Source organism: Armigeres subalbatus, chromosome 3 (assembly GCF_024139115.2).
Source record: "Armigeres subalbatus isolate Guangzhou_Male chromosome 3, GZ_Asu_2, whole genome shotgun sequence".
Classification (NCBI taxonomy): Eukaryota; Metazoa; Arthropoda; class Insecta; order Diptera; family Culicidae; genus Armigeres; species Armigeres subalbatus.
Window position 1 is genome coordinate 85,516,364 of NC_085141.1, and position 15,388 is coordinate 85,531,751.

General features: G+C 37.5%; 2 protein-coding genes across 2 annotated transcripts in view; both read right to left on the reverse strand.

Annotated features, from left to right (window-relative positions):
- The window catches only part of LOC134219282 (serine/threonine-protein kinase Wnk-like), a 255,232-nt gene that overhangs the window by 34,509 nt on the left and 205,335 nt on the right, over positions 1–15,388 (reverse strand). The window lies entirely within an intron of this gene.
- On the reverse strand, positions 824–1,674 carry LOC134227700 (uncharacterized). The gene is made up of 3 exons (XM_062709355.1): positions 1,594–1,674; positions 1,454–1,524; positions 824–1,371 (listed from the first exon to the last, which is right to left on the reverse strand). Exons 1-3 carry the CDS (start codon positions 1,623–1,625, stop codon positions 827–829), a joined length of 648 nt encoding a protein of 215 aa, XP_062565339.1. The 5' UTR covers positions 1,626–1,674; the 3' UTR covers positions 824–826.

Here is a 15,388-nt window from a genome sequence, read left to right on the forward strand (position 1 = left end):
ACGTCTGTACCCTATATTAAATTCACTTGAATGAAAACATAGTTGAAAATGATCAACTTCTGGCCAGCCAGTTCAATTCAACTGTGTAGGTCAACTCTCTTGTTCAATCTAAACTTGGCATTACTGATACCAGATGACATAATGTTATTTTTGTTTAAAACTGCAAAACCATAATGTTATAGGACAGATTGAGAAAAAAGGCTACAGTTGACACCATCGGCTGGCCTTAGCTTAGCATTCTGAAACGATCAAGAGGAAACATTTCCATTGAGGACCCAAACACCGTGTTATTCATTGAATTAAGTGGTGATCCTTTTCATTCTGATATTTTTCAATATAAACCGTCGTCGGGGCTGACAATAATAAATCAAATTGGGGTTGAGAATGGGTCACTGTTTCAACTACTTGGAATGCCTGTAGTATAGATTGAATGTATCTCAGGGTAAGAAAAGTAAGAGACCTTTTTGAACGATTTTTCTATCCGTCCTCTACACCCTCAGTGAGAGGGATGACCCATTGTCACCCCCTATGACGGTATGTAGTTTGTCTCGCTAATATTGTACCTATAATGATTATAACGAGAATTTCTTTGTAAATTAAAAAAAAAACATTTTTTTCGGTGATCCTTCAATTAACTATCCAGAAATTTCTTCAGGAATCCCTCCGAGAGCTATTCCTCCAAAATAGCTTCGAGAAGTAAATTTGATCATTGTTTCAATAGTCCCTACAAAAACAAATCATTCAGTAATTCCTTGACATGATTACCTGCCTCAATCCTAAAACCAAGATGATCACAGCTAAAACAAGAAATTCCTACCGTGTTTCACTAATCAGTATTGCGTCGGTAAGACTGCTTTCCGTAATTCTTGCCATCATCGAAATGATCGTAGTGATGGTAGTGATCGTGGTCGTGATCGTAATGATAATGGTATTTCCTCTCGTTGGATTTCCCTTTGGTGGGTTTGAGTTTCTTGTCATCTGCCGTGGGGGGATGGATCAGTTGGATACGATCGCCATTATCGTCTTTGGTCTTTTTGTTCTTCTTTTGGTTACTATCACTGGTAGCTTGCTCGTTGGAAGCTTTCAGCAAAGCACTGGCCACTCCATACGTTCGCCACAAGTTGTACAAATTCCTATTGAAAGCACTTTGTTTCTTGTCCGGTTTGAACTCTTCCTCGCATGGCGGCTCTTCCGTTCCATTCTGAAGCCGATCCTCATCGCGATCGTTGCCGTATTCCACGATGGGTCTAATGTCGGTCTTTCTGTTATAAGGTACGAATCCTTTTCCATGTTTGAAACCATTTATGCCATTACCGATTGACTGCGGGCTTTCCGAGTTTGTGCCAAAGTTGGTCAAGGTATCGGGGTCACCTAAAGGTAAGGATCGACGAAAAAGACAGGAAAGTGCGGTTTTAGAGTCCGGTATTTGAGCTTTCATGTGCCACCCTTTTACCACACATACACAGATGCTTATGACGACTGATCAGTGAAACAGGCGGAATGCTTGATGACGATTGATGATTGCTGTGTCGAGGAAAGTAAGATTTATTGAATTTAGTAAATTGATCTAAACCTCAATCATGATTCACACACAATAAATAGTCACTACGGTGAATATGGAGCATGTACTGGTTTATTGGGCATGTCACGAATCTTAATGCCTTTTTCTAAAACATATTTACTATTGACAATAAAACACAACTATGATTTAATAACGACGGAGTCGCGGATTGAAGTTTTTCAACATTTATCGTCTGCTAACGAACTCACACTGACTCATAATAGCGGTAGGATGTGAACGCTGGGTAGACACATCTACGTGGCGTGGTGTGTTACGGGGTAAGATCTACCACGGTCACATTTCCAGCTACAGGCAAATCCTGACCCTGACCGACGAAAACACGGGAAAGTCCATATTGCCCTCTTTAGCCGTGCGGTAAGACGCGCGGCTACAAAGCAAGACCATGCTGAGGGTGGCTGAGTTCGATTCCCGCTGCCGGTCTAGGCAATTTTCGGATTAGGTGTCTCGACTTCTCTGGGCATACAAGTATCATCGTGTTAGCCTCATGATATACGAATGCAAAAATGGTAACCTGGCTTAGAAATCTCGCAGTTGATAACTGTAGAAGTGCGTAATGAACACTAAGCTGCGAGGCGGCTCTGTCCCAGTGTGGGGATGTAATGCCCATAAGAAGAAGAAGAATATTGCCATATTTTAATATTTTTATTTATACTTTCATATTTTTATATTTTTTTATTTTCAAATATTAATATTTTCATGTTTTTTTACTTTTATATTTTCATACCTTTATTTTGTTATATATTCATATGTTTATCAGAAAAATATATAAAGCTCTTTTAGTCTCTCTTCTTCTTCATTGGCATTACATCCCCCACTGGGACATTGCCGCCTCGCAGCTTAGTGTTCATTCAGCACTCTCGCAGTTATTAACTGCGAGGTTTCTAAGCCAAGTTACCATTTCTGCATTCGTATATCATGAGGCTAACACGATGATACTTTTATGCCCAGGGAAGTCGAGACAATTTCCAATCCGAAAATTGTCTAGACCGGCACCGGGAATCGAACCCAGCCACCCTCAGCATGGTCTTGCTTTGTAGCCGCGCATCTTACCGCACGGCTAAGGAGGGCCCCGAAGCTCTTTTAGTGGAATGTTTTAAACCGTCTAAGACGAGTTAAGTACTCTCCATTTAATTCCACCAATTATTTTCGATACCTTTGCAGATACGTATTTCGACCACAACTGTGTGGTCGTCTTCAGTGTCTCGTACCTGACTCGACTTACTCGACTTTTTCATAGGTTTATGTTTTCATTCTTTTATATTAATTTTTATTACAAATGTTCATGTATTTATTATATTTTTTTATATTTTCATATTTTCATATATTTATGTCTTCATATCGTCATGTTGTAATATGTTGACATTTTCTTTTCTTGGTGCTTTACATCTGTGCATGATTATTTTTATCAAATAGGGGAAAATACGGCTTTGGCAGGTTTTGTTCTATTATTGGCAGGGAGGTTTTTTGTCGACCGAATTTTATGAAATTTGGCCACAATATTCTTCGATATGCAAAGAATGTTTAGGCCAAATTTGAGCATAATCAGTCATAAAAAAAAACCCCTGACAATAATAGAGCAAAACCTGCCAAAGCCGTCATTCCCCCTACATAATATTTAGTGATTGTGTTGTCGTGTTCGGAGGAGACGGCTTCATTCGAATCAGCCGTCTCCAGCTGCTGCCCGATCCGCAGCAGCTCGGAAGCATTACTTCTTCCCACGAAATACATCACAAAACTGAAGGCTAACTCAGCTCATCTGTCACTCACACATCTGGCACTCATGTCCAATGTATATGCCCTCTTGTTCAGTTTATATTTATTTTATCATACCCGTCTCAATCCCTACATCTTCCGCCTGTTCTACTCTCTTACAGTTTGATTATCATTATTTTGTTCTACTATTTAATTCAAGTTGCTGTTGTATAGTGAGTTTTTTTTCCAGTGCGAGCTTTAAAGTTTGGACCGAACAAAGAACTGCGACATTCATGAGATTCACAACAAAATAAATAAAATAACAAATAAACGCATCAAGTTTTTTTTTGCTCAACTATGAGTGTTCATTAATTCCACATAAGTTTTACATAGTTTCAAACCGATCTCCAAATAAAGTGTTCAAATCATGCTTTCAAAACTAACCTGCAATTCAAAATTTCAAATAAAATTCACACACAAACACGTAATTTGAATCTCCAACCAAACCATTAACAACATTCTACGCAACTCTTCGCTTACTTGTACTTACTCTTTGTTACCATTTTCTAACACTGAACTCAAGACAAACACTGATCTCGGAATGCAGTCATGGATAGAGCCTACCAGGCTGTGGATCATCAATCTTGCATCTAAATCAGAAACAAATCATCAGTAATACAACATTCTACGCAACTCTTTGCTTTCTTGGTCCTATTCTTTCTTTACATTTCTAACACCGAACTCAAGACAAACACTGATCTTCGAATGCAGTCATGGATAAGTAGGGAAAAGTAAGCAAAGATTTGTGAAGAATGTCGTTAATGATTGTTTTCTGATTTTGAAACAATGTTGATGTTCTAGAGCCTGGTAAGTTCTTACCAGGCTCTAGAACATCAACCTTGTATCAAAACCAGGCTCTAGAACATCAACCTTGTATCAAAATCAGAAAACAATCATTAACGACATTCTTCGCAAATCTTTGCTTACTTTTTCCTACCCTCTGTTTACATTTTCTAACACTGAACTCAAATCAAACACTGATCTCGTAATGCAGTCATGGATAGAACTTACCAGGCTCTAGAACATTAATCTTGCATCAAAATCAGAAACAATCATTAACAACATTCTGCACAACTCTTTGCCTATTTTTTTCCTACTCTTTGTTTCTTTACATTTTGTAACACTGACCTTAAGATAAACACTATTTCGAAATGCAATCATAAATAGAGCTTAACAGGTTCTAGAACGTCATTCTCTTGCATCGAAATCAGAGAAAAAACATGAACAATATTCAAGGCAATTCAATGTTTACTCTGAATATAAGTAAACCTCTGATATCGAACATGCAGTCATGAATAGAGCGTGCCAGGTTCTAAAGCATCAATCTTGCCTTTAAATCAAACACTTTTTTTCCACGCATCACTTTGTTTACATGTTCTTACTATATTACTATATACTATACAATATTACCTAATATTGAATTCAAGTCAACCGCTGATCTCATACATGCCGCCATAGTGAGCTTACCAATCTCAGGAATACCCTGAGGGAATGATTGTTTACTCTCTCGGGGAAATTATTGTGTACCCTCTCGGGGGATTAGTGTTTACCCTCTCGGGGGAATTATAGTTTACCCTCTCGGGGGAATTCGTGTTTACCCTCTCGGGGAAATAAGCCTATCAGGTATACCCTCTCGGGGGAATGATTGTTTACCATATCAAACACTTCCTCTAAAAATAATTTGATTGAAAAATTTATTCCCTTAATTTCTGTCATTCTGTTTCACAAACATCGTATAATAACTTTCACATTTCTTTGAGTGTAATAGAATTTTTGTTTTCAGTTTTTTTTCACAATTTTCAGTGTCACAGAACGCATTTTCACTTACTTTTTTTTAGTGTGATAGAATCCAAACAAATTATTTTTTCAATGAGTGTCACTTTTGCTTTTATAAAAATATTTTTTCCTGAGTGTACCAAACATTATTGTGATGAGCGACGATTGGCGCATGCCGCATACACACTAATGTTCGCTTCGTCCTGTGTAAACACATTTTTGTTTTCCTTCGAATCACAACCTCATTTTTCCTTTCACTCATTTTAACCCTAGCTTCGAGTAGTCGCCCCAACTGCATGCACCAGTTTTTCTTCCCATCACATTTGGGCGTGAGAATCCCAATACACCGCACTTTTCACCAATAAAAAAGGTGATTTTAACCTTCCTCTTTCATGAAAGGCCGAGCTCATTCTATCGGGAGCGTCACACCGGTCACAGCAAACCGACTTGGCCAATGTCGTGTTCGGAGGAGACGGCTTCATCCGAATCAGCCGTCTCCAGCTGCTGCCCGATCCGCAGCAGCTCGGAAGCATTACTTCTTCCCGCGAAATACATCACAAAACTGAAGGCTAACTCCGCTCATCTGTCACTCACACATCTGGCACTCATGTCCAATGTATATGCCCTCTTGTTCAGTTTATATTTATTTTATCATACCCGTCTCAATCCCTACATGTGTGATGACTGTTTATTTTGTATTTTAGTAAAAAACGACTACTCAGTCTAAATTTAGTAAAACGAGTATGTTATTTACCCAACGTTTCGACACAATCCCCGTGTCGAAACGTGGGGTAAATAACATACTCGGTTAGCTAAATTTAGACTGAGTAGCCGTTTTGCACTAAAATACATAATATTTAGTTTTTCATACTTTCATATTCATTATTATTCATATTTTATAAAATCATTTTTCATATTTTCAAACATTCAGATTTTGATCCCTTCCTATCATCATATTTTCTAATTTCTATTTCTCCAAATTTTCAAATACATTTTTTTTTTAAATTTACTTAAAATGCAGCCGAATTCCAAAGGTACAAGAAAAAGTTGAAAAATTTCTTTATGAAAAGAGATTTATAAATTCTCTTTCTTTTTTCAAAATTTTCTTCTCTTCATACCGCATTCCAGAGAAAGAAAAAACTAAAACTCTTTGCGAAGTAAAATATTAGTTCATATATTTACCAGTAGATGTCTTTTGACAACTATTAGCTTACTGATTGTTCAAAACATCATCATATCGAAAATAAAACTTGTTGTCGCTTATTATTACTGAATAAAGACGGGATAGAAAAGGATTATAGTGTTTAATCTAGTGATGGAAATATGCAGTAAAAGCAACATTGTTGTGATTTCTAACTGTCTGAAAATAACGATTCAATTTCAAATTCAATTTCCTCGAATATATCAAATCATTAACATTTGCTTTAGCTTTAGCTTAGCTTTAGCTTTAACTGAAACAACTTTAGCTTAGCTTTAACAAGCTTTAGCTTAGCTTTAGCTTTGGCTTAGCAACTTTGACAACTTAGCTTTACAGCTTTAGCTTAGCTTTCAACAAAAGCTTTAAGCAACTTTAAGCTTAGCTGTTAACAGCTTAGCTTTAAGCAACTTTAGCTTAGCTTTAGCTTAGCTTAGCAAGCTTTAGCTTAGCTTTAAGCAGCTTTGAAAGCAAACCTGTTCCAGCTTTACAACAGCACCCAAGCAAGCTTAAACAACGAGCTTTAAACAGCTTTGGCTGTTAAAGCTTAGCTTTAAACACCTTTAACAACTAGCCCAGCCCCTGTTCAGCAAACTGCTTAGCTTTAGGCTTTAACAACTACTAGCTGGCTTTAGCACCACCCACTTAGCTGTTAGCTTAGCTTTGAACAGCTAGCCCACCTTAGCTTTAGCTTAGCTTTAAGCAGCTCAGCAACTGAGTTAGCTGTTCGGGCCGGGCTTTAAGCAACTTTCAGCTGGCTTAGCTTTAAACTGGCACCCTGCTTTAAACAACCACCTTTAAACACTGAAGCAAACTGTTAAACTTACTGGCTTAGCTTAGCCCAGCTGTTAACTGTTCAGCTGTTAACTGTTAAACAAGCTTCTTTAGCCACCTGGCTTAAACACAAACAGCTTTGGCAAACAAGCTTCAGCTGATTTAAAGCCCAGCTCCAGACTGCTTTAAGCAACTGCAGCAAGCTGGCTTAGCTGGCTTGAGCTGAGCAACTGAGGCTGAGCAAGCTGGCTGAGCTGAGCAGGCTGAGCCCAGGCTTTGGTGGCTGTTGAGGCCAGGCTGGCAGCTGAGCCCCAGCTGAGCCCAGGCTGAGGCAGGCTGACGAGCTGAGCAGGCTGGTGAGCTGGCCCAGGCGCAGGCTGGTTGAGGCTGAGCCAGGCTGAGCCAGGCTGAGCCAGGCTGAGCAGGCTGAGCCAGGCGGGCCCAGGCTGGGGCGGGGCTGGGGCCAGGCTGAGGCAGGCTGTTCGGGCTGGGCTGTTCTGGGTTCCAGGCTGGGGCCAGGCTGGCCCGGGCTGGGGCCCAGGCTGGTGGCTGACCCAGGCTGAGCCCACCCAGGCTGAGCCCCAGGAGCTGAGCCCAGGGGCTGGGCCGGGCAGACCCACCTGGGCTGAGCAGGGCTGAGCGGGGAGCCCAGCCCCAGGCTGGCCTAGGCTCCCAGGCAGGCGGGCTGGGGCAGCCCCCTGTGCCCCAGCACCTGTTAACAGGCTGGGGCTCCAGCACTGGCTTAACAGGCTTCCTGTTCCAGCCTCCCAGCTTTCCAGCTTTAAGCACCTTTAGCTTTAGCTTAGCCTTCACCACCTACTCAGCTTTAGCTTAGCTTTTAGCAGCTTCTAGCTTTAAGCTTAGCTTAGCTTTAAAGCTTTAGCTTAGCTTCTTTTAAGCTTTAAGCTTAGCTTTAGCTTAACTTTAGCTTAGCTTTAACAGCTTTAGCTTAGCTTTTAGCTTAGCTTAGCTTAGCTTTAGCTTAGCTTTAAGCTTAGCTTTAGCTTAGCTTTAAAGCTTTAGCTTACTTTTAGCTTTAAGCTTAGCTTTAACAGCTTTAGCTTAGCTTTAGCTTAGCTTTTTAGCAGCTTTTAGCAGCTTTAGCTTAGCTTAGCAAGCTTTAGCTTAGCTTTAGCTTTAGCTCATTATATTTAAATAATTCGGATGTTTTGGAATGTTTGCCTTGAAAAAATGTAAAAAAATGTAAATAATCAATCAAACACGATTCTCCTCAATGACTCTACATTCCATCTGGTTGTTTTTTTAACTTAGCGTTCTATTAGCATTTCCACCGTTAATTATTGAAAGCCATGCTTTCCATTGCATGAGTATGTACCTTGAGTAGCAATTAAGTACAATGGATGCATGCAAAAGATATTTTAGTTACAAGATAAAGATTGTCGCTGTCCGGAACATCTTTTGCTGGCGAGGATAGGGTGCTAAATGTCAATGAAGTAAAATACATGAGATTTGACAATTCGGTACCCAACATGTTTCGGACAGCAGAACAAAGGGAACCGCCCGGATAAAAAATATTATAGAAAAACAATACAATTTATTGTAACATTACTATTTAAAACAATAAATTGATTATATATTATATTGTAGATGAAGTAATAGAAATGCATTAGATGCCTGGTTTAGATTGTACTATTAGTTCAATAGTGTAAACAATTGAATTACCATACAATGTACGCTATACAATAGGATACATTGTTTCTTGATGGTTCCACAGATTGTACTGAGGATACAATACATCTACATTTTTCTCTAATGTAAAAATACTTGCAATTCAACCGTCTAAGACGAATTAAGTACTCTTCATTTAATTCCACCAGTTAATTTTCGTTATCTTTGCAGATACGTATTTCGACCACACAGTTGTGGTCGAAATACATATCTGCAAAGATAACGAAAATTAACTCGTGGAATTAAATGGAGAGTACTTAATTCGTCTTAGACGGTTGAATACATTCCACTAAAAGAGCTAATATATTTTTCTGGTACTTGCAATTGTTTTTTAAACGTTTTCATACATAAGATTCATACATTGATAACTTTTGAAACGTTTCTTTACATTGCATATAAACTATATAACAATATTTGCTTCATAGCGCCAAATATGCATTTTTTCCATTTAAATTGCATTGTTGAACAGTAAAGCTGTAACAACTGAGAAATCAAAAGTCGTATTGTTTTACTATAAAAATACAATACAATCCATTGTATTTTGAACAGTTTTGTTCGGATATTTCAACAAAATATTAATCATACACTCTATTGTGTGACGAAAAAAATGTATGGAAAAATCTTGGATTTTGTATAGTTACGATACTTAACAACCCGTACATTCTATTGCGAAAACTTCATTTACATTTGAGTAAATGGTTAATAACAATGCGTTCTAATGTATTTTTATGGTTTCATTTACAATATAATCTATTGCCAATTTAATGTTATTAATAGTAGTGTTACAATAAATTGTATTGTTATTTTACTGTTTTTTTTTTTATGCGGGTAGTATTGTTATAAACCATTCATTGAATAGTAAATAAAGTTTTTGCATTAGAATGTACGGGTTGTTCAGTATCGTAACTATACAAAATCTGAAAAATTTTCAGACACTTTTTTTTGTAAAACAATATAGTGTATCATGAATATATTGTTGAAATATCCAAAGAAATCCGTTTAAATTTCATTTGATTGAATTGTATTTTTATAGTGAAACGATATTGGATTTCTTACCCTAGCAGCACACATGTTCCATATACAGGGCTGTTACAAACTAGTTGAATTCCAATCCGCGAAATCCGCGACTGGCAAATTGAAATTCGCGACTGTAGAAACAAATCCGCGACAAACAAAAATATAGTTTCTTACTTTAAAACACGTTTTTTAAATGCGAAATATCAATATTTTTGCTTCTAATCTATTGGCATATTCGTCGATAGAAAAGAAAATGAAAGAACATTCGCTAATTTATGTAATACCCAAAACTGCATAGTTAACGCTTCAACCATACCACGAGCCTCAGAAAATATATGTGCAGTGTTGAACTATGCCCGAAAGAAATTCAATTTTTAATGTTTCCGGGAAACCCTTCATTCTAATCGATGTTGTATAGATCCATTTAGTTATAAGTTTGTTGGGCAGATGACAGTCTGTTGTCATAGGTAAATACCAGTTAGATCAAGGGTTATATTTGAATTATACTTTTTAGTGCGCTATATAGTTTTTTTTCTAATCTCTGCCATCGTTTTACAAGGGCATGGACGCATCAATAATCCGTCAGGCTATTTATTGATCAGTCATTGGATTTTGTACTTCCATCAATCCGCCAGTTAGGAAAAAATAAGACCAATTTCTTCAAAAGCAAGCAACATAGCTCTGCAGAGGCCCGAACAAAGCCTGACGAATCTGATTTAAAAGCACTCAGGCGAAATGCTACCAGAGGCGAAAAAGAACGGTTCTAAGACCTACGAATTTTAAAAACATGGATAATGTTCACGATTTGAAAAATGATGTCATTACCACTACGTATGAGATAATGGATGCTAAGCTAATGAATTGCTAAGCTTATATAACACGGCAGACTCGACACTTTGTTCCTTGGCCGGAAGAGAACCAAACATGCACTAGAGATACCAAAAGAGACCGTAGATAGGCTTCATGACCTGAGGGTACTAAACTTCAGTGCGCCTTTTAGTAATTGGCCCAAGATTAACTGAGTACGTAAGAGTTAATGAATCTATATCGAAGTAAGCGGAAATAGATGCCTATTGACCATATGAACAGATCTATGGTAGTGATAAAGAGCGTAATAAATCCAACTTTCAACGCTCGAATAAAGCTACAATTTTTGGTCAGAATGTGGTCAAATGAATTACCCCCATAAAAATGTTTGTATTACGAAGAGTTTATGACGGTGTTTTATAAAAGCAAATTTTTTTGATCAAATTCCATGATGGCCACATTGAAAACGGAAAAGCATTTCGCATTCAGAGAAATGTATCACTGAAATTAATGATTTAACGGCATTTTCACCACGTAAGGTACCCCGGGGCAAGTGGGACCTAAAAAAACGCTAGTTCAGCAAAATCATTAACGCATACTTAGAAAACAGGGTATTTCAGGACATTAACCGCGGATACATCATTATATGCTTCCGTTGTAGAAGTGTAGACGTGTTGTAAGCCATTTATTCAGTTACAAAAATATTGGCAGTGACATAAATAAATTTACCTGTACCCCTTCAAACGGGGCAAGTGGGACCTATTCTGCTTTATACTGTCGAACGAAACTAATATGAAGAATGTAGACATGTTCAGTCGTACAGTCGTAGCATTTTAGATCATGGATGGAGGTTTATTGCTTGTCAGACTTATATTTTTTTGCAAAAAGAAAAGGAGTTCAATGTCAGTAGATATAAACACAAGACAACAACCGGTTTACTGTTTAATTGGCTATTGTCTGGCTTTCCATTGGCTTACTTTCTTACCAAATGTGTTAGATGGAGGAGATGAGCAAATCTTTGTTTACTTATCGAATGAATGTTTCTCTGTTCAGAACACAAATTATTACATAAATTAGAATTTCAAAAGAAACGTTTTTATTCAGGCGATGCGCAGTGTTGCAAATTTGTAATAGAACGAAATGGCCAATTTATGTCTTAAGCACTTTATTTATCTGAAAATCTGTTAATCTGATGCGATGTTTTAAAATAACAAAACACAAGACAAAACCTGTTGATCTATTGTAGAATAAATAGATTGTTTGCACTTTAAACGGAAAATTTCGCATAGTTATAACCATTGCTCTTTTCCATGAGGAAGATAATTTCCAGAGAAGAAAAATACACATTCGGTAAATCAACTGTACACTACTTCTTAACAACGAAACCAACGATATCAACTGCATTTGATTCAGATCCATATGATATATGAGTGTCGAAGTTATTTTTCACTAGAAAACAATCTAAAACAGGTAAAATGGCTCTATCGAAAATGTTTTTCAAATATGTCCCACTTGCCCCATGTATGTTAAAACTTAAGGGCAAGTGAAAATTGCAGATTTTGGCTTTAATCAAAACTTTTAAATCATTTTCAATGTCACACAATTATTTAATTGCTCAAAATATTCACTTTCCACAATAATGATGAATTTAGAAACGACTATTTTGTTGGAAATCCATTAAATTAAAATAAAAGTAATAGATTTTGCCGGTAGTTTAAAGTCATGATTAAACAATACCATTAGTATGGTGCCTCAAATGGTTTTGATTCCATTTTTTTTTTGTGTCAGGCGAATTCGTCGATAATTCTGCTTCATCTTTCTAGAACATTGTTATCATTAAAAACGTTCACCGATTTATCGGCAGCCATAGTACCCACTTACCCCGTATTTTCACTTGCCCCGGGGTACCTTATCATACTTTTTCTGATAAATAATTTTATTTAATAATAATTTGGCAAAAGTACTAATCCATTTAGTGGACATCCTAGATGTTGTGGTATTCAATATTTTCGATTTATTTCCCTGAACTACGTTATATGGCCGGCGCGTGGTGTTCAACCTTATTTTTTTCACAACATTTAAACATAAAATCAGAAGCGCACTTCTTTTCAATGGTACTGAATCGAAAAAACAACATGAAATAAAATATTATTTTGTTTCATGATCATATCTTTCATCAACAATCCATTTTGTTATTATTTTTCTGCAAAGATTTGTTTCTCTTTTTTTAATGCAACATTTTGACAGCTGCCGCAGCCAAATTCCCTTTTTTGTGGGTGGTTAAAAAGGGTTTCTAAATGCTCTTATAAAAGGTTTATAGTGGTTATCTGGAGAGGGCCACTTGGCAATATCTTACTCTTAAAGTGGTCATTAGAAGGTTGCCGTGTATTACTCGGTTTTATTGATTCATCTTGAAAACCATTCTTAGAGCGGAATAAAACTTAAAATGTTACTTGGGTTTTGGAGTCTTAAGGCTCAAGTTCAGTCAGACAGTTTGTTGCAACTAAGTAATCACGAATAATCTCTCAATGGTTATAAGAATAGCGAGGAATTTTGAAGCACAGGTAATGAAACAAAAACACATGGAGCTGAAAAAAAACTATAAAAAGTTCAGTTCAATCAAAGGTAATTGCCTATTCCGGGGATTAAACCACCCGACTTGGACGTTAATTTACAATGTTATGAAAACTCATATGTGTTTAAGTATGTACGTTATGTGGAAGATATTGATTTGGAAAATGTATTGGGGGTAACCACTTTCCCTTCGATGGGACCAACACGTGGCATTCCCAACCTGAACCTCAATCCTTCAGCAGCAACCTAACGCACCACCGGAGAACAGCGCGCAAAGAATAGATTAAAACTGCGAGACACTCGAGGATGCAGATGAACCAGGTTCCCACCACCCTAGGGTAAGGAGTCATACAAAGCGGCAGGAATCCCAGGATTCTAGTCTCCACGGAGAAGCCGGAACCGCGGGAACCCTATCATGGCATTTTTTGTCTATTTTATTAGTGTTTTTGTGTTTTTTCTCTACCGAATCCTTACAATAATTTTAATGTGACAATTTTAATTCAAAATAACTGGCGAAGCCCTTGGTTGGCTCACAAGGCGGCCCTTTTGGTCCAGCCTTCCTCTTAATTTAAATTGCTATTATATATACCTTGCTATTGGCGGAACCAAAGGTTGGCTCGCGAAAGGAATCCTTCTGATTCCTTTTCTCATTGGTGTTGAACCTAATATTATAAATCAGAAACACATAAATAAAGACCCTCTATGCAGCGCAAGTAATCATGATTGTAATTCCGAAATTAGTGGTGCAAAAGTTCTAAACAATAAAATAAATAATTCTCGGCATTTCAGTAATCTATAAAAGCAATTCGTCAGACTTTCTATGTGTCCACTTAAACCAACATCCATACGATTATTGAAAGGTTATTCGAATACCATGTGTTTGTATCTTTGACGGATTGCTTATTCTGCAAACGCCCAAATAATCGACCTGTTGAATTTATTCTAAAATAAGATTGAGGATATCCCGATTTTCGCGAGAGTGTAGTTATAAATCCGCGATTTTCGCGACAATGTTTGACGGAACCGCGACTTTCGCGACTGGAAGGGTAAATCCCCGACAAATCCGCGAAATCCGCGACTGCTGTAACAGCCCTGCATATAGGCTACTGCAAGTCTTAAGTGACCAGATTTGGTCACTAACAAGTTGCTGCAATCATTTTTGTCTGACTTGTGCTGCTCGGGTAATTACATATGACGGCTTTACCGTTCAACAATGGAATTTAAAGAAAAATAAGGCATATTTGACGAAATGGGGTAAATATTGTTATATTGCTAATGTGCAATTTGAACAAAGTTTCCAAGTTATCAATGATTTAAACTTATTTACTAAAATGTTCCAAAAAAAAAATGCAAGTATTGTTACATTAGAGAACTATGTTGACGTATTATATCCACGTTGTTGTTACAGTATGTGCAACCATCAAGTAACAATAAATCCTATTGTATACCGTAGACCATATGGTGATTCAATTGTTTACACAGTTGATCCTATGGTACCTTTTTATCCGGGCGAAGCGACTTAAATATATGTTATGCATGCCCAGGGAACCGAGAACATTTTCCACATTATTTTACACTCATTATAGGAAGTGAAGACTTAATTATACCGTCAAATTTCATCCCAGAAAAATCTCTTATCGAATTTCTCCCACACAGAATTGGAAGAAAATTTCTTCCACACTTTCTTCGGAATTCCTGAATGAGAAAATTTTGAAAATCTCTTCAAAAATATCTTTTCTTACAAGAGATTTTTTACCGGAATTCGGCTGCTGGTATTGGGAAGTTACGGGAAGACTGAGAGGCCATTATCTGAGAAAATGTTGATAGGTTCGGTGATCAAACTTTAGAAAAACGGGAAAAGCTGACAAGAGACGAAGGATAGGTAACATTTCTAATGCAATAGAAGAAACATATTTGTTTTCATAACACTCTATATTGTCGAACAGAGTTCCCTATTATTTACCCAACCCACTAACACAAATTCCCTTCCTGAGACATCTATTACCAGAATGGACTATGGACTATCCCCCAGAAATCCGTACGCCAGACTGCACCACTCCCCAGAATTAGTCATCTCCTATTTGCCATTGGATGTGATCCCTTCGTTAGAAATAGACGTTTGCCAGGATTGAAGCAATGGTGGGTATGATCCCTTCATTAAAACAAGGCGATTGCCCGGATTAATGTAAGGTAAGTATGATCCCTTCTTTAAATGTAGGCGC